The following is a 25,084-nucleotide window of genomic DNA, read 5'->3' as shown; positions in this document are numbered from 1 at the left end:
TGTGAATTAAAATGAACTTGAATGCGAAGCAAGTATTATTGAATAACAGATTAAAGGAACGTTCTGATGAGCTTACAAGCGAGTGAAACCATGTGTGAAACATAAGTAATGGACGTTTATGAAGTAAACATTTATGAACCACGTGAAAAAGGAAGTGATGAACCATTAAAGGCAATTGATGAATCTTTATGGATGAAGTGAAAAGCAAGCTATGAGCATGTATGAATACAAGTGAAAGCGAGGTGGTGGAAGTGAGTGAACACCACAGAGTGAATTGTGTGGAAGAACCCATTATGGCAAAGCCAAGAGACGGGCAAGGAGAGTCTGAAGTGAAAGCCAAGAGTCTGGCAAGGTGAGCCTGAGAGGAAACCTGTGTTAGTAAGAAACACAAAGTTTACAATATGGAAACACTTTGTGACAAAGCCAATAGAATGTTAAGGAGAATCCGAAGGGGATGCAAACCCATGACACAGGTACAGAGAAGGCAGACCTGTTAGCAATAAAACCCAAAGGCTACAGAAGAATAACCGAGTGCCAAAGGTTATTGGTTGTGTGACCTGTGATGGGTTGACCGCGTAGTCCGACAACTGCGCCTAGACCGAGTGAACCCTATCAGAAAGAGGCAAGAGAAGTACAGACGAAGAAACCCCTTCTTAGAACAGGGTTGCTGGAGTGAAACGAAGAGCAATCTGTATGAACTATTGAAGAGCCTGAAGGATTATATATTTGACCTGGAACTGGTTTTGAAAACTAAGAGACTTGAGCTGATTGTAAGTTTACAAGCTAGAAGAGCTGACGTCTTGGGGAAGGGAAACCCGAGACTGTGTGAACTGTTTTGTCATCTTGGGGAAGGAGACCTTGAGGCCTTTTTTGGAACTGTGTTGTCTTCTTGGGGAAGGGAGCCCTGAGACCTTTTTTCAGCTGTTTGGAACTTGGGAAAGAGGAGCTGCAAAGTAAGCCAAGAGCTGAAATAAGCTCAGAACTTACTTTATATAGAACACTATTTCTTTTGTTGCTGACATCCCTACACATTGTTTAGCCTTGGCTGTGAGCGCAAGTACAGGTTTTGGACACAGACAGGTGTTTAAGTTGAATTTACTGACTCAGACTATACAAGTTAGGTCTTACACCATCCTGACATTTAAGTAAATAAAGGTTTTTTATTTAGAAGATTGAATTTGTTGTCTATGTCTTGCTTCATTATACCTTCAAAGATCCCACTGTAATATGCTAGTGGTTTGTGTCCCAAGGTAGTCTTCTGTGTGAGCACTGCTGTGACTACCACCCCATTTGAATGTGAGAATAGGAAGACTTCTGCACTGTAATCAGGGATCCCTAGAACGGGTTCTGTGCATATTGCTTCTTTTAATTTGGTGAATGCTTCTGTCATTTCAACTGACCATACTATACTACTGTCATCTTTCTGAGTTTCCTTGAGCATTTTTAAAAGGGGTCTGACGGATGTACTGTAATCTCCTGGCAATATTGCAATTTTTCCTTGTCTACATTGTATCCCTTGTCTGCCAAAACTGCCATCAACTGAATTGAATCTTTTCTGCACTGTTCTTCTGTTTGGCTGTACACCAGAATGTCATCTCTGTACTGAATCACCATACTGTCAAGGTGGACTTTTCCCAGGTCCATCTAGAGGAGCCTGTTGAATATTGATGGGGACACACAGTACCCTTGGGGCAAACTAGTGTGTTTCCACCTCTGGTTTCTATACAAAAACAAGGTCAGGTCTTGTGACTATTCATGAAGGGTGAATGAAAAGAACGCATTCTTTAAATGGATCACTGTAAAATACTTGGCTTTGGATGGGATGTTGCACAATATTGTGGCTGGGTTCGGGACCAATGGGAATTCTGCCTCAACAATATTGTTTAGGAGGCGTAAGTCCTGAATAAATCTCCACAACCACTCCATTGATGTTTTTCACTGGGTACACTGCTGTGTTACGTGGGGACTGTGAACGCACTAGTATTCCCTGTTGCACTAACGCAGACATTTTCTCATATATACCCTCATCTGCTTCTTTTGACATGTGCTATTGCTTCACTCTTGGCAAGATTGCTCCTGCCTTCAATTGGATTTTAACTGCACCTACTCCTTTCAGCAGGCCAACGTCATAGGGACTGCTGGTCCACAGTGTGCTCGGTAGCCGTGCCAAATCTTCTCAGAAAAATAATGGTGTCTTTTTTAATGAATGCCATCCTATGTGGCACTTCCCTGTTCTTAATTTTCACCCAATACATGAGGCTTATAAAGAATACTACTTCATCATCTGAATTCTCTTCTCTGAACAGTTAATCATCTGTCAAATCAGTCAGTCTGTGTCCTTCCTCAAGAGCTATTATTGCTTGCCATTCCTTTCCTTCGTCATCAGTCCCGGTAATAATCACTCTCTCTTCTATCACTATAACTGCTTCTAATTCTAGTGGGAACACATGTCCTTCCTCATCCATAGGAATGTCTGGTATGAATAAAAATTCAGAGGTAGCTGCAATATTTTACCCCTTATCCCAGGAGGACATGCCAGTAAGAGGTTTACTCCATATTGAAATACTCTGGGATCCATGGGCACACCTGCTCTGCTTTCTGCCATAAGACTGCTGACATGAATTCTTGTGCGTTCATATGTTATGTTATGTTGATTTATACTGCGCACCGCTACCACCCAAGGGCAGTTTCCATGCGCTCCATAATGAATCCCTAGAGTGGATCTCACTATCCCCTGATCAATAAATAATATGCTCATATTAAGCTTGCTCATCATGTCCCTACCCATTATGCTGACTGGTGTCTGGGGGGAATATAATAGTGGCATGGAAAGTCATGTTCTGCTGTACTAATAGGCAAATCGTTAGTAAATGGAATCAGATTTGTAGCCCCATAGAAGCCTTGTGCATTCAAAGCAATGCCTGATATTGGATATTTCCCCTCCCCAACACAGGACCTATATCTACAAGGAAGGAACATGTTTTGTCACCTATGGTTACAACGACCTGTGGTTCCTCTTGTGGGTCTGGTGTAACATATAGGATTGAACACATCAACTCAATCTGTGGGCTGTCCTATTGTGGGTATGGGTTCATCCCTGTCCCAGAAAAATGATTCCCTCCCACTATGATCACACTCCCTATTCTGGGTGTAGGTGCCTGTGCTCTTGCACTTGCGTTCCAGGTTGCCATGGTATTCTGCTGTACCAGTGCTTGCAGTTGCATCTGCGTTTGCTGTGTCTGGGTGCTTGCTGTGCTTGCATCAGTGCCTGTTGTTCAGGTTGTATTTGTGGCGCATGTGTCCAATACTGTGTGTGATCACGGGCATAATATTTGGGTGACCCTGCACTGTATGGTGGCGGATAGGCCACCCTCCTTTTGGATCCTTCCAGTTCTGTCGCATCCCTCCCCTGCTCCTGCATGCTCAATCTATGTGTCCCATTTTCCCGCATTTTCCCGCATGTCCATCATTGCTGAGGTGATCCTCCAAATCTGGGCTGTCCTCCATTAACCCTTCTCCTTGCGGAGCTTGAAATCCAACCCTTCTTCCTCTAGGTGCAACCCCTCTTCCTCGTGGCCAGTAATTATATTCTCCCCTTCCTGCAAAATTCTCTCGAGCCATTGGTTCTACCTGCTGTGTGTCTTGTGTAACTGCTCCGTCTCCACTTGTCAACACAGCTGCTTCCACCGAAACCTACGACAGATTTTTCAGAACTGACTTTTCTTCTTCTAGTCTTCTTTCCTCAAGCTTCTTTCTGGCTTTCTCTTGCAATAATCGGCAATGGTGAACTGCAGTCAATTGAATCTCTGGCCATGGCTTTGCTTCCATTCCCACTAGTTTTTTCAATTTTCTCTTCACTGGCTCAGGTAACCCCTGACACAATATATGATAGACAATAGCTATAGTTTTGTTCCACGGTTCTCGAGTCTCAATACGCCATCGCTCTTCAATCTCATGAAAATAAGAAACAGGGTCTTCATCATCATGCAACTTGCGTAATCGCACTCATGTCTGACGTATCGGGTGAGTGCACTCTGAGTGCTCTGCATACATCTGCCCTGCAACTGTTAAATGGTGCTCCGTCAAGAGCCGCCTTCTGCACGGTTACCCTGGGGTACTCCGCCCTATTGCAAATGTCATCAGCTCTCTTCCCAATGGTAGCAGCCAGCACGTTTTTCATGTCACCCGCTGCTAACATGATTCCTGCTGTCAGGCTCTCTAGCTCATAAATCCATTTTCCTGCACCTGATGTTAAAGTTGGCAAATTACACCGCAAATTATCCTTGCCCATTTGTGGCCATAGTATATATTGCAGTCGTCCTCCCCCTTTTCTAACAATGGGAATTGTGTTAATTCTTCATTATATGCAGGCCCAGTTGCACCCTTCATTTTTATGAATTTGCCTGTCGTGCTCGCTTTCTTTCATCCTCGTAACGTTCTTAACCTGTCTGCATATGGGGTTGTCTCTTCCAAACTATGCGATCGTCCTTTTGGACATTTGGGATATGATAAAGGTTTGGGCTTTTCCCCTTCCAGTTCTTCCAAATCTGACAACTTTATCTCTTTCTAGATGGGCCTTGCGTGGCTCACACCCCTGCCTCATTTTCACTTTCATGTCTCTACTCATCTGAAAGCATCATTTGCCAACTTCCACTGCTTCCCTCGTCTTCTCTCTCCTCAAAATCGAATTGTTTTAGGGTGCTAATTTCATACAATCCCATCAGTGCCTTTTCCAATAAGCTCTGTTCTCCTCACTGTGGGGACCGTGCTACACTGCTTTTTAACTTCCGGATGGCACCACTGTCCCTCCTGCTTCTGCACAGGTTGCTGACCCTTCCTCATATTGCTGCTCCCTCATCTTTGTCTGGAAGAGTAGCATTTTTTGTTATCTCCTCCAGCTCCCTAAAATGTCTTTGCAAACTCCTTTCTCTTTCCCGCTCCTGTTCCTCACTTTTCTCCTTCCCTCTAAGTATGTTCCTTGACAATCCTTTGAACGTCTTTTCGCTATCTTTCTCAGCTCTGTGCCATCAGTCTCTCTCTTCTTCCATTTCCTTTGCTCTCTTTTCCTCTGCTTCCCTTTGTCTTTCCCTTTCTTCTTTTTGTTTCTTCACTCTTCTCTGTTCCTCATTTTGCTTCTTCTCCTTTTCTTTATTTGCTCTGTTTTCTTTGCCTGTCTTTCACTTCTTCCATTATTCTATCCCACTCTCTTTCTTCCTCCTCTAGCTTACTTCTCTGTCGTGCCTCTTCTTCCCATTTTTCCTGTCTCTCTGTGACTTCCCTCTCTTTGTCTTTAGTGTCACTCATGGTTCTTCCGTCTAATTTAAGGAATATGTGTCCTCCATCCTACTAATTCGAGGTGGTCACCATCTCTTCTTTATCACCTTGTTTTTATGCCTTTGCATCTCTTCTTCAATTTCTGTTAGGTTTGCCTGCAGTTGGCAGCGCTCGCTATACTCATTGCGCATAGACTCTGGCTTTTGATTTTTAAACTTGGCTCCATTTATAGCATCTTCATTACTGTACATCGGGGCACATATACAGGGTTAGAATACCCTGCCACTGCTTTTAATTCTTTCAATGGGTAGAATCCCTGTCCTTCGCCTGTTGGGTCAATGCTCTGGGGAGGAGGAGGAGTAGCTGAGGGTGCCGTGCCCTCTCCTTCATGTTGATTAAGCATCCAGTCTTTCAGTGGATTATCCTCCACCTCGTCCCAAACATCTCCATAATTCTAGGATGGCCAAACTTCTGTAACCTTTTCCCTTTATATGCAGCATGTTAAAAAGTTGTCATGTGTTGCAGCACTGATTTCGAAAGAGTGCCCTCCTGGGGCCAGGCTATCCAAATTTTGCTTGCTGTGGCCCGCACCCACTCCAGATTATATTTGCAGATTTTAGTTTTGTACCTCGGGAGAGACTTAGAGAAGTGTGTAAGGGGAGAGTCTCCCATGACAGCACGCCACGCTCTTGACTGCTGATACTTACCGGACCTCAATAATTCTCTAACTTTTACTATCTCTTCAGTTCTCCTTCACAGTCTCCTGTCAACAATACTTTCCTCTATTTTCAACACTGTCTTCACCTTTTCCCAAGCCTCTCGGCTACAACAAAAATTGTTTGGGCATGCACCACAAACACCGCCCATGCTCAGGACTCTGGCCCTTTGAATCCAAACTAAAGCTCCACAAAGCATTGCCTTTGCAACTTAAACCTCTTCTCACCCTCCAGCTGGTGTCAGCAATCTCTACAGATGTGGGTGCACCCTCAATATAACACAACACATCAAAACCCCTACGGCTGTCTTTCTCTGAGAAGGTATCCTTTATCTCTTAATACTTCCCCAAACTGGGCATGGCGCCCTCTTCCTTGACCTTTTTGCAGGTGATCTATTTTACTTCTTAATAACTTAATAGTCTGTTTTGAGGTTTAGTATGCCACCCTCCATAACTCTAGTTACAGGTATTCTCTCATAAATAAATCCCTTATTACTCTTCCCCCATATTATGCAAACAAATCCCTTCCGACCTTCAGGATTTTCCACAAAGGTGGCTCCTGACGACCGTCTCAGTTCACGGTTGATTTTCTGGTCTCCACGGGTCACTCCGCAGTCCTCATGCTCACAGGGGGGAGAGTCGACAATTCTGAGGGCACTGACCTACCATCCTAGCTGTCACCATATGTAATGGAGGGGTGGAAATTCCCAGCCCTAAGCGTAACGAACAGGCCAGGTAATCGTGTGCCCAAAAAAATGGAAGAGTCAAGGTAATTGACAAAGGTCTGTTTTATTAACAATCCAGATAAAACCGGGACAGCAGTAAAAACAAAAACGTTTCCACTCTCTCCTTGTTCTCGAGCTTGACAATGGTTTAAGAATACAAAATAGGTCACAACTGACGTTTCATTGCAATTTGTTTTTCTTTTTTGGATCTATTTATTGAGTTTTGAAAACAAACATGTCATCCAACAGTTGAACCTGTATTCCTGCTCCCTCTTCCTCCCCCCACCCACATGCCCTCCTCCTCCCATTCCAACTCCGGAATTGCACACTATCCTGCGTTCATTGCCTTTAGGAGGTTGTCCTTATATCTCTGTGCCGTCAAGTTCTTAATATCATACCCGGTCGACATTACACCTTATCTCAGTGTTCACTCCCTCCTCCCTTCATGGGGGAAGATCATCTGATGATGTTTGGGGGTCGTTGAGGAGAGTGCTCCGCTGCAGCTTCAGGGCATCAGAGTCCTTCTGCCTTCTCTGTTCTCTTACTATTGCCTTTTCTGTGGTGGCCAATTTCAATATGTCTTGGGACCATTGCAGCAACGAGGGACCTTTAGGATTTTTCCAATAGATAGACAATCAGTGTTTTGTTAGGACCAGTAAGAAGGCTGCTATTTTGTTCAAACATTTCCTTTCTTTCCTTTTGTCCCCCAGGAACAATCCCAGCAAACATATTTGCGGTGTGCATTCCAACTGCCTCCCCAGAAGGTCATTGATCCTGTTGATCAGAGCCTGCCAATACCATTCAATGTGTGGGCATACCCAAACCATGTGCCAGAATTCTGCAGATTCACCCTTGCATCTTGGGCAGGTGTGCGCAGCCTTTGCGTCCATCATGTGAAGTTTTTGTGGTGTTATTTATATTCAGTGTATGATGTTAAATTGGATCTGTTTAAAGTGTGCATTACGCGAAACCTTCGACACAGTATTTCAGACTTTGGACCATGTCTTCCCTTTCAGGGACATTCCCAAATCCTGTTCCCACTTCTCTTTAACCTTTAGGGGGAGTGGCATCGTGCTATCCTGGAGCGCTGCATATAATCTTGTGACTGCGTGCCACTCTGCTCCCATTGTGAGAATGGCGTGAAGGACAGGGGTGGTCGGGGGCTCATCTGGTATGGAAATCCCATTTGCTAGCTAAGGTCCTAGTCAATGTTGCAAAAATTTAGAATTGCCCTTCTGACATGTGGAACCTCTGTGCCCAGTCCGAGAACACAATTTGGATTCCCCCCTCAAACACATCCACCAGCGTATTAAGCTTCTAATTAGCACATCTATATGAGCCAATGTCGTGTAAAACTTTGTCATTTCAGGAACTGGTTTCAGTGGAATGTCAATTTGATGCACGCCCTCCTCGATGCCTGCTGCACCAATGTCACGATGCATGTTGCCTGGGTCCTTCCTGTGTTTCCCCATAGCATTTCCATCACCATATAATGTTTCATGGGGTTACCCAGTAGAAACTCTTGAAAACCTCCTACCTGTACGTCCCATTTGGCTGCATGTTGTAGCTAAGACCCTATATAGTATAACTCAAAATCCGGGAGGGAAAGTCCTCATCTGAGTGTATCCTCGTTACAATGTTGATTATAGAAACCTATGGGAAGGTGGGATTGGTTAGGGGAATTGTTGTAATACAATATATGTTATGTTGATGTGTTTGTTTTCTCATTGGTTATGTTTTATCTGATGACTCCACCTGAGACCAGCCCTAAATTGATTACAGGTAAAAAACATCATCAGAACAATTAACGATTGGCTACTGCAACAGTTACAGGAGGGCACCATGTGATTGGTTGGCATTCGCTTTACCAACCTTGATTACTTGGCAGGTCATCAGCACATGAGCAACAGCAGTAGTAGGGGGAGCGGCATCAAGGTGCTGCTTTTCCCAATTATAAGATACCATCTCCGATTTCCTAGGCCACAAGCCAGGACTTTTAGCTTTGAACTTGGCTTTGTCTTGTATCGTTGTTCTGAGGATCTGAAAGAAGTGAAGGCCTCAGTCTATCTGTGTCTGGAGTTAATGAGTATCCCCTGTTCTCCAACTATAAGTCACGTGTGAGGAGACCACGTTTTGAATTTTTCTGCTCGACTTTTACTAGGATTTTAGCCCATTTTAATGCAGGTGACTTTGCCCTTCCTGTCCACTGGAGACTTGTTTGTGCTACTTTTCTTCCAACATTAATCCTTAATTACTGAGCACCTGGTTTTCAATGGCTGTTTGTTTCTTTACTTAATCTTAGAGAAATTTGTCTTACACTTGGGAATTATTATCTTCTGTTCTCCTCGGTGCTAGTCCAACCTCCCTTTTCCACAGTAAGCTTGGAAGGAGTTATGCAGCTGTTTTCTGTCTACTCAGATCTGTGTTTTCAGCTGATTCAGTGAGTCTAATATTCCAGAAGCTTTGAGGCTTCCTCGATGCTTCCCATTCACTCGAAGGTCGCTGCGCCACCCATTAGATCTAAAATGGCCACTTGTTACTATTGCATTTCTACATTAGGAAAGCTTTGCATGTATTGTATTTGCCTTGCGTTTCAGTGTATACAGTATAATATGTTTTCTTGGTTGCAGGTAACATTCTTCATGTCTAAATGCAGTTTTGACCTAGTGTCAGTGTATCTTCATGGAGAGTGCATATCTGCTTTGTGTCTAATGTGTCTAAGTGTGTCAATTTCGGCAGTGATGTCACTTGCTCTTGTCATCTTTGGTTACAGCCTGTTCATGTCTTCTTGAGCTTGCAAATTCATCTCTTCTTCGATCGCTCTGGGGTAGGTTGATAGGGTTGTCTTAGTGAATAGCGTCTCTCATATTTGCGATATGGTGGTGGAGAGGGGAAAGACACCATAAATGATGTACTCCTTTCGTTCCTATGATATAGAGGCAGGGGAGGGGCTGATGCTATAAATGATTAAATTAATCTGCCCCTCGACAATAACTTGGGTAAAACATGGCAGTGATGATGCAGTTTGAACAGCGTTCTCCTATGGCGAGGGGCATGCGTACACAGAGAACTGTGCAGTCTGCCCACTAGTACCCCATGATAAACTGTATCAATTGTAGAGGAGAGGTCTAGCAGGCAATGTAGAGTGCACCTGCCTGCCCCAACTTCTGTCACAGATGAAGTCTGCTTTGTAAGAGCTGGTTTAGGCCGGCGAGACCCATTGGCATCGAACTGGCGAGTGTCAGCATCTTTATTGGATCTGCGCAGCCCAGAGAGCATCATCACATGCTGTCAATAGGGTGAATCTCATACCATGCCCTGGATGACAAATTATTGTAGTTGAAGAGTAGCTATCTTCACCAGGATTTTAGATATCTGGGAAAGGATGGCAACCGGCCTATAATTTAGTTGGTCAATTGGGAAAAGAGTGAATTATTTTTAGGAAAGTTTGAATCAAAGTATACTTAAAAAAGAAAGAAAACGCTGGGGGGACATGGCCTGCTGGTGGCTAACGGAGGTCTAACCCTGTGGTTCCGCAGCCCTGAGACGCTTTACAAGCCTGCTGCAGTGCTCAGCACCATCATCCGAAGTAACACAGGACGGATTCCGGTGTCGGAAGCGGGCGTCCATGAGATACTAGCCCTGCTCGGCCAGTGGAATTGCATATAATTCCGATTTCTGTTCCGACCTGTTTGGCGGCTGAGACCAAGTGCACCATTAGGAGTGGAGAGCCAAGGCCGTCCCGAGGAGGAACAATGCTTTGAGCCCTGAGGGATACTAGAGCAACAGAGGAGTGCCCGGTAATAGGGGAGGTTCCATCCCTTTAGAGTACAATAGAGAGGAGAGCCGAGGAGCATTCCGAGACTACTGGGACCCGCGTCAAGGAAGCACAACCTTGGATACACATTGCCCATTTAGCACAGCAGAGCGAGGTAACGCAAAAACTCCCCTCATTTCCCATCTCTCTTCTTTGTTGCCATCGCTGACCTGACAGTGCAAGCTTCTCCCGGGCCACTTGGACAACACGAGAGGCAAGTGGAATGGACTGCACTGTGACACGGGTTACCAGTGGCATAGTCTAACCCTGCAAGCAACCCCTCTAGGGTGAGTGAATCAGCCACTTGGGCTTAGCACATAGGCGGCCAAGCTGCATGGACTGTGGATTGAGCACACTAAGAACTGACCTGGCGTTAGGGGAGAATTGACTGAGAGCACCTTTATTAATCAGGAACATCAACCTTTGAACAGGCCTGTGTGTAGACATGGGCACGTGAGACTGCCCCACCCCGGGCAGTGGCGGCATTGGCCATTCATAGATCCAAATTTGCACTGAGGAGTGGTGTGCCTGGTGGCTGCGGTTCACTGGTGAATACCGGCTATCAAAAACAGGTAACCAGGGGAAGCTTTCTGGAAACCTTGACAGACCTGCTGGCGTCAGTCTGTTGTGGATAAACTGTGTTGTGGTTGGTTGTCCAGCCTGGGGTGCACCTAAAGTTTCTTAAAGAGCACCTCTCTATTGAAGGTCCTCAGGAACTGCATAACTGGATCTAAAAGCGGCTGAGAATCGTTTCCACTCTACCCCACCCAGGCAGAGCGTTCTACGTCCCCTACTTGAAGGACATATCTATGGGCAGGATGACGTCAGGATAAATTGCAGGCTTCCATTAGAGACATGCTACAACATCCGAAGACACCACCTGAGCTGTCACCAGCATTAGAGGATGAAGCTCAACCTGCTTTTAAGGGTGACATCTTGTGCCTATTTCAGTCCCTGCAAAAGGAGATGGCGATGACGGGGAATGATTTGAAGATCTTCTTTCAAGAACTTTCTTGCACCATGCAGCTGATGAGTCCTAAACAAGAGGATGTGGAATCTGCCTTCTGTGAACAAACACACTAGCATGACCAGCTTGAACTGAGAGTGGTGGGATTGGAATCCTACCATCGTACAGCGGAAGAAAAGCAGGAAGATTCTGAAAATCATTCCCGCAGGAACAACTTGCGCATCAGAGGAGTTCAGAAAGACATCCAAGAGCAAGACCTGGAAAAATACATCTGAACTTTGTTCATGGAGATACTAGGAGACGAGACAGCGTATCTCACATTGGACCGCACACATACAGTATTCTCCAATTTCCAGATGCGACAAAATCTTCTTCCGGATGTCCTGGTGCATGTTCACTTTTTCTTATCTTCCAGAAGGCCAGAGTGATGGGGAACGTACTATTCCAGGGATCAACCCTGCACCTGTTCCAGGACCTTTCCCAAGGGACGATTCAACAATGCAGGCTGATGAGACCGCTGACAGGTTGGCTCTCCGAAAAAGGGACCTGTTATATGTGGGGTTATCCATTCCGAATCATGTTCCAGAACCAATTTACATACCTCTGAGTGGCAGTGGAAACCCTGAAGATCCTTCAGGCGGAAATACACGTGCCAGATGAAAGTGCTCCCGAGACCTCAGCAGCTTAATGGTCACAATCGAAATCAAGGAAGAGCAGACGCTGAGAATGTAGGAGGACCTCTATGGGCAAAAGAGAACAGAGCGAGGACGCCGAGGCTCCAGACTGAACGGTGAGGTTGGTGGACCAGGCCAATTTTGGCTCACACATGAGCCCCATAGTGAACTTGAGTTCTTGAACACTTTGGGACTATAATGTTAAGTAGCGGGGTGCTAGTGACAATAATCGTGGAGGTTGCGGCAGGCTGTATATGCCCCTTTTTCAAGCCGATTGGTTGATGTTTACCCCGTACAGGGTTATTCAGTTTTTGTTTTTCTTTTTTTCTTTTCTGTGTTTTTTTATACATCCAATACAGTCATGGGAGGTGTTATACAGCTGTGAGCGGGAACAATGTATGATATCCCCCGGTGTGGGGAAGGTATTGCAGGACCGTAAGGTTATGTGGTTCTAGCCTAAGGGGGGTGAATTTGGGGTGGCGGCCCAGGCTGCCAGTAGTGCCTGGAACTTACCTAAAGCACCACAATGGCTGATATAAAATGTATTTCCATAAACACCCAGGGGCTAAACTCCCTGAGGAAAAGGAAAGGTGTTCTCTCCAAATTAATAGACCTCAAGGCAGACATTGCCCTACTTCAAGAGACCCACCTCTTGCAGCAAGACAACAAGAGAATGAGATTACGTTGGTTCCCACATCAGTATCTTGCTTCCTCATCCACTAAGAAAGCGGGAGTAGCCTTCTTGATAGTTAAGACTACATTTTGAACAAGTGAGGGTGGTTGGAGACACCCACGGCAGATATATAGGGGTTATACTGCATATAGCAGGTAGAGTCCTCACGGTGGTGTCAGGATCAGTTTTACACCCTCGAATTGTACAATTTCAAGAAGGGGAACTGATAATTGGCAGGGATTTTAATCTAGTGCTAGATGGAAGCCTGGATAGGTCTGGCTCAGAGACTTCCATTGTGACAGCAAGGGCAGCTCCAATTAAATGAGCCATAGCCGATTTGAGCCTGATTGATGCGTGGCAGAGCCTTCATCTCCAGCATCGGGACGAGTCTCACTTCTCGCATATACATCGTACTTACTCCAGAATTTACTGTTTTTTGGTATCTAAGTCTTTATTACAGGGGATTTCATCAGCCACTATAGAGAGGGCACAAGGTATCAGATCACTCCCCCATTACAGTACACCGAAATTCCATGGGATGGGGGCTGAATGATTCACTATTAACAGACCCGGACGTATGCTCAGATATCGAAGAAAGGATCACAGTTTTTTCAGGCGAATCTCACAGGGGAGGTGTCCATCTCTGGGGTATGGGAGGCTCTTAAACCCACTTTAAGGGGGGAGCTGAAGAGCATAGCTGTGGCACGAAAAAAGTTATTGTTCACCCAGAGAGTCTGAGCTGAGGAGAGGGTAGCCAAATGGGAATCCCTATACAAACGCAACAGGGCTAGGAAAATGTATAGCCAGCTTCAAGTAGCCAGGACTTGAAAGCACTGTAGGCGGGAGATATCTCACATAAATTGCTTCAGACAAAGTACTACTACTTTAGTACGTCCAATAAAGCGTCACGGATGCTGGACTTCAAACTCCAAACACAGTGGAATAGTATTGTTATAGGGGCTCTACGAGAGAGTGGAGGATAGTTGCACACTACTAAATCCGAGAAAACTTGCATTCTATCACAATACTATTCTGAACTGTTTGCAGCAAACCCATCCGCTAGCCCACTTCAAGAGACGTTCATCCGAGAAGCCCAGCTTCCCCAAGTTACAACAGAGCAGAGACACTCCCTTGATACACGTATCACAACAGAGGAAGTAGCATATGCCATTTGATCACTCCCGGGCAATAAAGCACCAGGCCCTGGCGGCTTTACGGCTGCCTTCTATAAAATGTTCTCAGCGATCCTCTTCCCCCTATATGTCAGACTTGTTCAACTCTTTTGTTGAGACTGGTTCGATTACACCTTCTATGGGGGAATCGACTTTGACTTTGCTGGCTAAACCTGATAAAGACCCCACCCTATTCTCATAATTTCGGCCGATCGCAATCCTCAATTACGACTCTCCAATTTACTAGAATGTGTTGGCTATGAGACTGGCTGTAATCCTGCCAGAATTGGTAACAGCAGACCAAACAGGTTTTATACTGGTACCCCAAGTATATGATAACGTCCGGCGTACAATTGATGTTTCGGTTTGGGCACAGAAACATAAACAAGCCATGGCTTTGCTCTCAATTGACGCTGAGAAAGCGCTTGACCGTGTTGATGGGTCCTAACTGTCTAAGGTCTTGGAAGGGTTCGGGCTGGGTCTGCGCTTCCACAGGTTATTAGCCAATTTCGTACAAGCCCCGTCTACGAGGATTGAGGTGAATGGGATTCTTTCTAATCCAGTGTGCCTGTACAGAAGTTCCCGCTAGGGTTGTCCGCTGTCCCCATTATTGTTTGCCCTGCCATGGAGCCCCTAGCCTGCATGGTACGCTTATCTGGGAATATTAAGGGGTTGGATATAGCGGGCCACCAACATAAATTTGCGTTATATGCAGACAACCTCCTCTTTCACATGCAAGAGTACAGAACCACATTACCACATGTTGTCTCATTATTGGAACGATTCAGTGAGGTTCCAGGCTTTAAAATTAACTTAACGAAATCAACGATACTTACCATTTCAGAACCACCGGGTGTGGTTACATATTTGAAGGGATCTTTTCCTTTTTCATGGGCTTCATGGACCTGGAAATATCTAGGGGTGTTCTTGACAGCAAGATATGCAGCACTTTTTACTAAGGCCAAGCATTATTTAGCGTGATGGGGGAGTCTGAAATCTCTCGGTTGGGGAAGATAACAGCTATCAAAATGACCCCATTGCCACACTTGCTATATGTGTTCCAGGTGTTGCCAAATTGGGTTCCGGGAACAGCCTTAAACGAACTACCGTCACAGATATTTAGGTTTATATGGTCCCGAAAGAGGCAGAGAGTAGCAAGACATGCATTGATGGCAGCCAAAAGGGCTGGCAGTACCAGATATCGAAAGCTGTCTATATGCGGCCCAACTGGCACCGGTACTGGAGAGTCCGGAGGCTTCTCAGGCAGAGGAAGTTAAGCATTGGGTGAATATTGAAGAGAGCGTCATGGGCACCATTTTAAACAAAACATGCTAGGTTTCTCCAAAGATCCGTAAGAGAGGTGTGCAGGGCCTCCTGACCTCTAGAGCCATGCCAGAATATTGGGACAAATCTGCGCACAGATATGCTGTTACAACGTTTCCCTCACCTATGACGGGTCTCTGCGACAATAGGGAATTTCCCCCCAGGAATGGACAAGGGTTGTTTTATTCATTGGAAAGAGGGGTGCTTACACACATTGGGCCAGTTGCATAGGGACAATCACCCTCTCATGTTTGAAGAGTGCAGGCAAACCCATATTGTAGGGCAAAGGGATAGATTTGAGTATTTACAACTTCATCATTGGATGACTCAACCACAGGTGGCAGCCCAGGAGAAGTGCAAGACTACTCTGTTTGAAGATCTATTTATAGGTGACAACCGAGAGCCAAGCTAGCAGCACTTTATAAGGTGTTAAATGGATCTAGGTTTAAATCCCTGCGTACCTTTATGTCCAGGTGGGAGGAAGATGTGGGGAGACCTATCAATGACCTCACATGGTACAACATCTGGACAAGAGCCGCCAGCAATACTTCCCAAGTTGTTTACCTTAAAGAAAAAAGCTTTAAGTTGTTGTTCCATTGGTACCTTACCCTGGAACGGTTGCATAAAATCACCCAACCCTTTACCCTTCCTGCTGGAGGTGCAATGCACCCTTTGGATCCTTTTTTCATATGTAGTGGGAATGTCCTCAAGTTCCAATTTATTTGCAGGCAGTGGTCTCTCAAATTAGAGAAATATGTGGCGTTGAACTGGAGATGGACCCCTTGGTTTTGCTCCTGGGTAATGAAGACACTCAGGGTCATTACAAATTGAACACCAGAAGCTCCAGGCTAATTACCTTTTTTTTGGTAGCGGCACGTCTAGTAATCGCACAACACTGGAAATCGCAAGTCATGCCTGGTATAATGGAATGGTGGGCTAGAATGCGGTATGTGGCAGCCATGTCCAAAATTGATAGAGCAATGAAGACAAAATGTCACAATATCTGACAGATTGGGCCGCACTGATCGCGTTTGTAAATAACTTTGATAACCCTAACATTCACCATAGGCCTCACAAAATGTCATCCTTCTCCTTACTGTAATGAGATGACTTAGCTGCTCTAATTATGTCCCCGCATGTGACCTAATCCGCAAACTACATCTCATTATGTACTCATGAATGATGACTATGGATGTATTTACAAACTTGTTTTGTTTTGCTTTGTTTAATTCTTTAATTGGTTTTTGCTTTTGAGTATGATTAGTTTAAATTGTTTAAAGAACTATGGACCCACATTATACCAGTCAAATGTTGAAGTCAGGTATGATCTTCCTTGAACCAAAGGAAATTGTGATACTTAAACCGTGACATGTAAGGGCCTCAATATTATGGTATGTGGTGCATTGTTGTATATGATATGATTAAATAAACTACAAATGGTCAAAAAAGAAAGAGAAATTATCTTTGTGAAGGAGGTATTGATTATGTTCCATATCACCATAAGAAAACATTCCAGAAACACCCTGATGAAAGCAGATGGAATAAAACTGGCGACAGGGCTGCTTATTGACATCTCTCAAAGGTACAGGAGAAAAGTTGAATTTGGATATGTGTTATAGTAGATACATGGAGCGCCAAATTTCTAGTTTAGTTTAGTTTAGTTTAATATTTATATAGGGCGCCGCTTGGCCCAGGGCATCCAGGCTCTTGACATGGTTACAAGGTTGCACAGTAGTGAACGTGTTACAGCCAGGTGTTACAGGCATGGTAGGCAAGTGTTACAGGCATGTAGCAGTAGTTATGTAAAACATTGCATGAGTAGGTAAACATTGCATGAAGTTAAGACATTGTGATAGAGTTGCTGAAGATATACACATTGTACCGCAGTTACTGACAATATACAGATTGTGATGTATTTACACAGTATGTGCTTGTGTACAATTGTGTTATGCTGAGTCGGAAATTTAAACTCCTTTGGCCAGAAGCCAAGTTTTGGCACTGTGTCTGAGGCGGTCGAAGGATGGTTCGGCTCTTAGGTTGGATGGTAGTGAGTTCCAAAGTTTTGCGGCAAGCACTGGGAAGCTTGTGACGCCTGCTTTTTGGAGCTTAAATCTGGGGATATTTAAGCAGTGAGTTTGGGCTGGTCTGGTTGGGTGGGATGATGTATGGTATGTGAAGTTGTCCGAGAGGTATCTAGAGGCTTGGTTAGATAGGCATTTGTGTGTGAGAGAGAGTGTTTTATATTCGATTCTCTGAGATATAGATAGCCAATGACAGTCGCGTCTGATAACAGAGATGTGTTCGTGTTTGGGTATGTTCATGGCTGCTCTTAGTGCGTTATTTTGTATAACTTGAAGCTTCTTGATGTTCTTTTGGCTGGTGCCCAGGTAGAGAGAGTTGCAATAGTCGACTTTGGAAAGTACTAATGCTCTGGCTAGGGTGATGCAGTTGGAGGTTGAGAGGTAAGGTCTGCTGGCATTGATGAGCTTACATGTGTAAGCGGTGGCGGATGAGATAGCGTTAATTTGTCTCGTCAGTGTGAGGGAGGAGTCACGGTAAATACCAAGAGTTTTGACACTGTTGGAGACAGAAATGTTATTGCCGTCAATGGTGAATGTCTGATAAAGTTTGTCGAGTTTAAGTCTGGATTGGGAGCCTAGGAGAAGAAGCTCAGTCTTGTCGTCGTTGAGGCAGAGTCTGTGTTTGGCCATCCATTCTTGGATAATGGAATAAATGTTGTTAAGTACTGTGTTGTCAGTGGAGTAATCGCCTGTTAGTGGGATGAGTATTTGCGTGTCATCGGCGTAATTTGTGTAGATGACACCCAATTGGTCAAGTATGTTGAAGAGTGGTTTTGTAAACACATTGTATAGTGTAGGGGAAACACAGGAACCCTGGGGGACGCCACAGGTAACGGGGGCAGGTACCACAGAGGCTGTGGGAGCAAAGACCCTCATAGATCTGTTGTTCAGGAAGGACTGGATCCAGGCATTGGCCTTGTCAGATAATTTGGCTGCTGAAGATAGATGTTTGCAGAGAATGTCATGATTTACCAGGTCAAAGGCGGCCGACAGGTCAAGGAGGAGAAGAAAGGATAGTTTGCCGTTGTCTTTGAGGTTGCCCATTTGTGTCTTGAGGTCGATCAAGGCTGTCTCTGTGCCGTGTTTGGGGCGGAAGCCCGATTGTCTTAACCCTAACAGGTTATTTTTCTCTAGGTGGTTCTGGATCTGCAAGTAGTCAGCTCTGTCAAGGATTTTTAGGAGGAAGGGTACAGTGGTAATAGGTCAATAGTTCGTGGGGAAACTAGGGTCTAGAGTGGGTTTCTTAAGTAGCGGTAAAACCCAGGAGTCCTTTAGGTTGTTGGGTACTATGCTGGATGAGAAGGATGAATTTCTTAGAGATGTGATGAAGGGGGCAAGGTGTTTGGCCGCGTCTTTAATGACTGGAGCAGGGCAGATGTCACCTTGGCATTTGGAAGGTTTTAGAGAGGTGATTATGTCTTTAACCTCTTTGGTCGTGATGGTGGAAAATTCGAATAGGTGGTTGTTGTCCGATCGTGAGGTGTGGGTGTGAGAGGTGGGATTGTCAGCGAAGGTAAGACTTTCTTTCTTTAACTCAATTTTGGCTTGTAACATAGGAATTTTGCCAAGGAGTGCTTCTTGTATGTTGGTACACCAAGAGATGTCTTTGGTGCATGTGTCTGGGATGGGGGATGGAGACTCTAGGTCTTTCAGGATGTTGAAGAGCTCTTTGGTGTTAGATTTGGCATTGCAGATTCTCTCATTGTGCATGTTTCTTTTTTGTTTGGATGATTGCTGACTTGTAGGTGTTGGAGGCAAGTGAGTAGGCTGTTTTATTGTTGGCGGACGGGGACTGCTTCCAAGCTGATTCAGCTTGTCTTTTATTTCTGCTGAGAGTTTTTAGTTCTGGAGTGAACCATGAGTTAAGATATGCACGTGGTTTGGCTTTCCGTAGTTTGAGTGGTGCTACTGTGTTTATGGCCTTGAGGATGGTAGTGTTGTAGAGGTCTACTAATTCAGTGGGGTTAGTGATGGTGGGTGTGAAGTCTATGATGGGTTGGAGTAGGGGGATGAGTTTCTCAATTGTGATGTTTTTGCTGTTTCTTGTGAGTGTGGCTGGGGCGTTGGGCATGGTAGCAGGTGTTTGTTTGTCTTTGTTGATGGTGAAAATGATGAGGTGGTGGTCAGTCCAGGCACAAGGTGTGTTGGAGAGGATGGTGGTGTTGCAGTTAAGATCTGCTATCCAATCGAGGATGCAGCCTGTGTTGTGAGTGGGTTGAGATATGTGGTGAGTAAATCCTAGCTAAGATATGGTATCAGCGACTGTGCTTGCTTTATCAACTTTTTTGTCATGATACCCCAAGTTGAAATGACCACGGATAAGGAGCTGTGGGTTAGGTTTGGTGTTGTTAGACAGCAGGAGAGCTATATTGTCATTAAAAGAGGATATGGGGCCCGGTGGTCTATAGATGAGATGGGTTGTGATTGTGCTTGTGTTGGTTGTGGATAGTTTGATTGTGATTAGTTCAGCAGATGGAAGTGATTGATTTTGTATGTGTCTGATGTTAAGGGAGCTTCTTGCTATAATGGCTACACCGCCGCCTTTGGCTGTTTGTCTGTCTGTGCGGTAGATGGTGTAGTCATTTGGGATGGCTAGCGCTAGGTTGGGACCTGATGCTGCGTGGAGCCAGGTCTCGGTAATGGCTATGAAGTCTAGTTTGTTGATGGAGATGATGTCGGCTATATCTAGGGCATGGCCGACTAGTGATCTAGCATTGATGAGTGCGCCTTTGATTGTTCTGGTGGTTGCTTGGTGTGGTTTTCTGTTGGGAGTGTGGGGGGAGGAGGCTTTGGGGTGGGGAGCAGACTGGTGGGGGGATGATGTATGTGTGAGGTGAGTGGATATTTTGGGATTAATTTTGCTTTTACTAGTGCGTATGTGAGACGGAGTTGAAATGGTGTGTGTCCTGGATCTGAGACGGTCGTGTCTGATTTTGCCTATGCTGGCATAGGAATTTCTGATGGTATCAGTGAGGGTGGGCTCGAGTGGGTATGTGTTAGATGGGAGTGGGGTGTGCGAGCTGTTAATGTGAGTGAGGGTATGTGGAGGTGGGAGGTGAAGCCGCGTGGCTAGTCTCATGTTGCGGGCATAGGTGGTGATGGGCTGGATCAGTGATGTGGCTGTACTGGCAATACGCAAGATTAGGCTTTTTGAGCCAAGTCTCGAGTTTCTGCAGCTAGTAGTGCAGGGACGATTTGGTGTGGGTTTTGTGGCAAAGTGGAGGATCCATAGTGCTGGGTCGTTTAGGTATGGGTTAGGGGCAGTCATGGTAAATAGGGCTGGTGGGTAACAGGGGTGAGAGTGGTACGTGTCGGTGATAGGCCAGGAAAGTGCTGGTGCACTGGTGGTGCTTGGTGACGCGATCAGGAGAAGAAAAGATAGTAGTGCACAGGATCTGATGAGTAGTGAGATATATGATAAAACGACATTAGCATGACAATTGCAGTGTGTCATATTTATTTTGATTTCTCAAGTGGCATGACTACTGGTCCAACTCATGGTAGAGTGTTCAGGGCTTCTGATCTATTTACCATAATTCAGGTGGGTGCATAGATGTGCAAGCATACCTGTAATAGCATCACAGCTACCTTACCTACCGATCATACTCCGAATGCTATCAATGTTCTAATTTATATTTTTTTTAAGTCTTCATTGTATTTCAGTGAGCCACATTTCCGAGCATACAATAGACATTTAGCATAAGCTATGTCTCCTTGCAGGCACCAGTTACGTTCCACGATGTCGCTGCTTGCTTCTCGGTAGAGGAGTGGGAGCTTTTACACGAATGGCAGAAGGAGCTTTACAGGAACGTTATGAAGGACATTCAGCAAGCGTTGATCTCACTGGGTAAGGTTGTGATCTGTTCCTCTTCTAATGCTTGTATAGTAACTAAAATATCTTGCCTGATGAGCAGGAAGGGATCTTATACAGTTTGCAAAGTTTTCTTGTGCAATCATCAATATAGACCGACTCAGCCCTTCACGCTTTCTGGGATGATAAACTGAGTATTGGTAATAACTCCTTTTATTACAGTGCATAAATGCTGGAGGAAGCTGCCACGAATCACTATATAAAAACATGATTTTATTGATGTTATTATTATTTTTATTATCTTCTTTTCCAACAAGGGCAACGGAGCAGACCCTGCTGTGGGTCCTCATGCTGATATTCCCCCAAAATAGCAGAAACAAAATGCCAAATGCACTGTGACGGTGCAGTCGGCACGAATGGAAATGTTGAATCCCGTTGTACCAAACGGGGGTTGCAAGGGTGTCCCCCGCTCTCCATATTTGGGATAGTGGATTTGGGGGTTCCCTTCCTTGCTATTTTCAAGTTATACAAACTTGCGCTGTGGAAATCCGTGGTAGTGTTCGTTTCTCGATGTACTTCACTGCATGTGGCTCTGTAAGAAAAGAGGGGGTTGATGTTGTTAGTCTGTTAGTGGAGGGGCGGCAGATGTGAAAACTGTAGTGTGTATGGGTGGGTATCAGGTAAAATTATCCCCACCAATAATATCGCCACATATATGGTAGTCAGGAACGGCCATAGGCGATATTATATGTGGGGATATTTTTTGAGGTAAATGGGAGCAGGGGCTGCGGGGGTGTCCCTCGCTACATTTAAAATTATATGGTGGGTTCCAGGGGTGTCCCCTGCAGGTATAATGGGTTGATGTCGCAGCTGAAATATGCCGCCATTCTTGTATGGCGATATTTTTGCGGGGATATTAACACATGGAACCGATGGGTGGAAGTACCCGGTCCTGAGTGCCAATATGCTTTCCATGGGTTTTGCAGAAACACTTAGAAGTATGCTATTCGAAGGGGGGAACTCAAGATATGATAGACTGTAGTACTTTAGGTCTGGTTACCCCCTGATGTGGGGGAGTGTGATAGGGCTAAAAAGGAGAGCTTAGATATAGCTTGATTAATATTGATGTGCTAACGGACAGGCTTGCTGCACCCTTCTGTTGGGGATTTGTTTGTGTAGTATAAGCTGGTAGGAGATTTTAGAGGGAAGTTGGTTAGTCAGGATGATAGTTCATGTATCTTTCTCTCTCTCTCTCTCTTTCATAGTTACATTGTAACCCATTTGCAACAAAGATCTGTAGTCCTGATACTCCCACTCATTTTTACAACTACTTGCTAAGCGTCATGGGAGGCAAAACATTTAGTTCAAAGAAAACGTTGCTTGAAATATGAGGACCCCAGGCTCTGACTTCACCTTCCATATCATGTTGGTGGGCAGGCTTAGAGCTACCTAAAACCACACTCCAAATTGGCCAGGTGCTGTGTTCAGTAACAAGCTGGGACTTTGAGCATCAGGCAGGTGGACTGGGAACCAAAAATGGACGTTGAGCTGTTTTTCAAAGTGATCTCACAGTGCACTGTGCGTTCACTGTGGAGGTTCTCAACCTAGAAAATATGGGTGAACGTGTCTAAATAGGGACAATTTTCAGCATCTTTATCCCAATAAAGTGATAGGTACGGGTAGTATAGCTCAGCGGCGAATACTGAATCTGCGCTTAGAAACCTCTTCGGTATTAAGCGTGTTATAAAAAACCAATTATAATTATATAATTAAAAAGTGGATATATGGTACGAAAGACTGACCTATGAAATTTTTAAAGTGAGAAAAACCATTCTGGAAGCATTATAACAACACCTTCACTTCAAATGATTAGGGGGGAGTTGGGGAGATGGACAGAAGGGTCGGCATGGATGGGAGAGAGGGTAATAAAATCGGGGTACACCCACAAAAAGGCCCATGGTGCACAGGCCTACCAGGAAATCTCCAGACTGATTTGTGTCCTAATATTTACAGTTTTACACCATTTAGATAGGATTTCTGGGATGAGTGGGAGAAAGTTGCATTTGCTTAGTTATGAAGCTAGTACAAAAAGGTAGGTCTTGGTCATGCAGGCTCCGTTTGGTTGCCTGGTCATCTTCTTCCTTCTTGTGACACGTGTGCCCTTCAGGGTCCCTAGAATGTGCCATGTAGGGGTGGTAGTTGATGCAATTAAGGGAGATAGACCTCTTGTCCAAAGCTGTTAGATTCAATTTATGTGATTAACTGTCTAAGGATTGAGTGGAAGGAGAAAGGCCTGAGGGGATGGGGATGTAAGACGTGTATTGGGATGCAGGAAGATGGCCGAGGCTGGGCAGAGTGGAGGGATGACAGCTGTAGGTGCTTGGGATGCAAGAGCAAAAGAGGGAATGCTGGGAGAGGATTGTGGTTGGGTTGAGTGGAGGAAAGACAGGGGATGTAACTGGAGCAGAGAAGAGGTTTGAGCAAAAATGCTGGAAGGGTTGGGGATGCAAGGTGAAATAGTGCAAGGTAGGGAATGTCTAGGTTCAGTAGGGGGAAAAAGGCCGGAGGGCCTATGGATGGGTGGGCAGTCATAAAGTCGAATTAATAAAGTCGAATTACAAAAATGTCGAAAACAAAATGTCAGAAAAAAAAATTCGAATATTTTTTATTTTTTATTTATATGTGTTCTTTGGGTTCCGCAAGGTGAAAAAAGGGGTAAAAAAAGGAGGGGGGGGGGGGGGTCAGAGGAGGAACCCCCCATTTCGAATAAAAAACGTAGTAAAAAAGACATTCTAATTTTTTTTTAGACATTACTTTTTCGACTTTATTGAATTTGACTTTAGACTATAAACCCTATGGATGCAAGGGGATCAAAGGGAACACTGGGAGATGGTTGGGGCGGGTTGAGTGCATAGAAAAAAAAGCCATAGGGGCTGGGAATCCAGGAGGTGCAGAGGGAATGCCAAGAGAGGGTGGTACTAGGTTGGGTGGAGGGAGAGTGCCTGGAGAAGGGGCTGGGGACTTGATGCAGAGGCCAGTTTCTCAGTGGTGCCTCCGGTATTCTGATGTAACATTCTCTCGACCTGTCCCAAAGAGTGGACAGGGAGCCATCATGAAGGAAAATGAGTGTGATGACGATTGCACTTGTATGTTCACATAAGCAATTTTCAATAAATAAACATGGACTTCACTAAAAGTAAGATTACAATTCTTCTTATATAGTATCCTTTTATTCTTCCATTGTGGTTTCTGTCATTAGTCTATACAAATCTCATGTAGGTACATATAAGACTTTTGTGGAATATCTGGTGAAAAAGAAATACTTAATTCAAGAACACTATTTTTGCTAAGATCTTTGGGAGAATCTGTTTATTTGAAATTACTCATATATAAATATATGGTCGCATGGTATAGAGCTTCAGAACTTGGGTTGAAACATGCCTTTTCGTTATGGAAAAAAACTCTACCTTCTGACATAGACCTCTGGGGGAGATCGACTAACCGATTACAGGTGGGGCAGGCACAGACACAATCTGGGGTAGAGCTATAATGGACAGGCCCAAAAAGAAATACATTTTAGATTCAGTCGTATCCAGTTCTCTGGGGAGAGTGGACCGGCGAAAGGGAAAACCCAAAGGGAATAGTTTATTGTGTGCCGCTGCATCTGCCCAGTCATTAACTCTTTTACCCTCCTGGCTGCCTAGGTTGCCCCAGAGACTCAGAAAAGACTGACTCTTGCCCATCCCTCTTTCATGTGGTTCTCTTGTATAGTTCAGGTGATGTAGCATTGATTGCGGACCCCAATCTGGATTGCAGGGTAGGGTTCCAGGAACTTCATAACACAGGGTCTCT

General features: G+C 44.9%; 1 protein-coding gene across 1 annotated transcript in view; it reads left to right on the top strand.

Moving 5' to 3' along the window:
- LOC138467527 (zinc finger protein 135-like) overlaps nt 1–25,084 on the top strand; it is a 312,864-nt gene that overhangs the window by 35,833 nt on the left and 251,947 nt on the right. The window contains exon 2 of the mRNA XM_069607632.1: nt 21,142–21,268. Coding sequence (XP_069463733.1) covers nt 21,142–21,268 — 127 coding nt within the window. The remainder of the gene's footprint in view (nt 1–21,141; nt 21,269–25,084) is intronic.

The sequence above is a fragment of the Ambystoma mexicanum genome, chromosome 4q (assembly GCF_040938575.1).
Source record: "Ambystoma mexicanum isolate Mex_15411 chromosome 4q, UKY_AmexF1_1, whole genome shotgun sequence".
Lineage (NCBI taxonomy): Eukaryota > Metazoa > Chordata > Amphibia > Caudata > Ambystomatidae > Ambystoma > Ambystoma mexicanum.
This window is presented reverse-complemented; position numbering and strand designations above follow the sequence as displayed.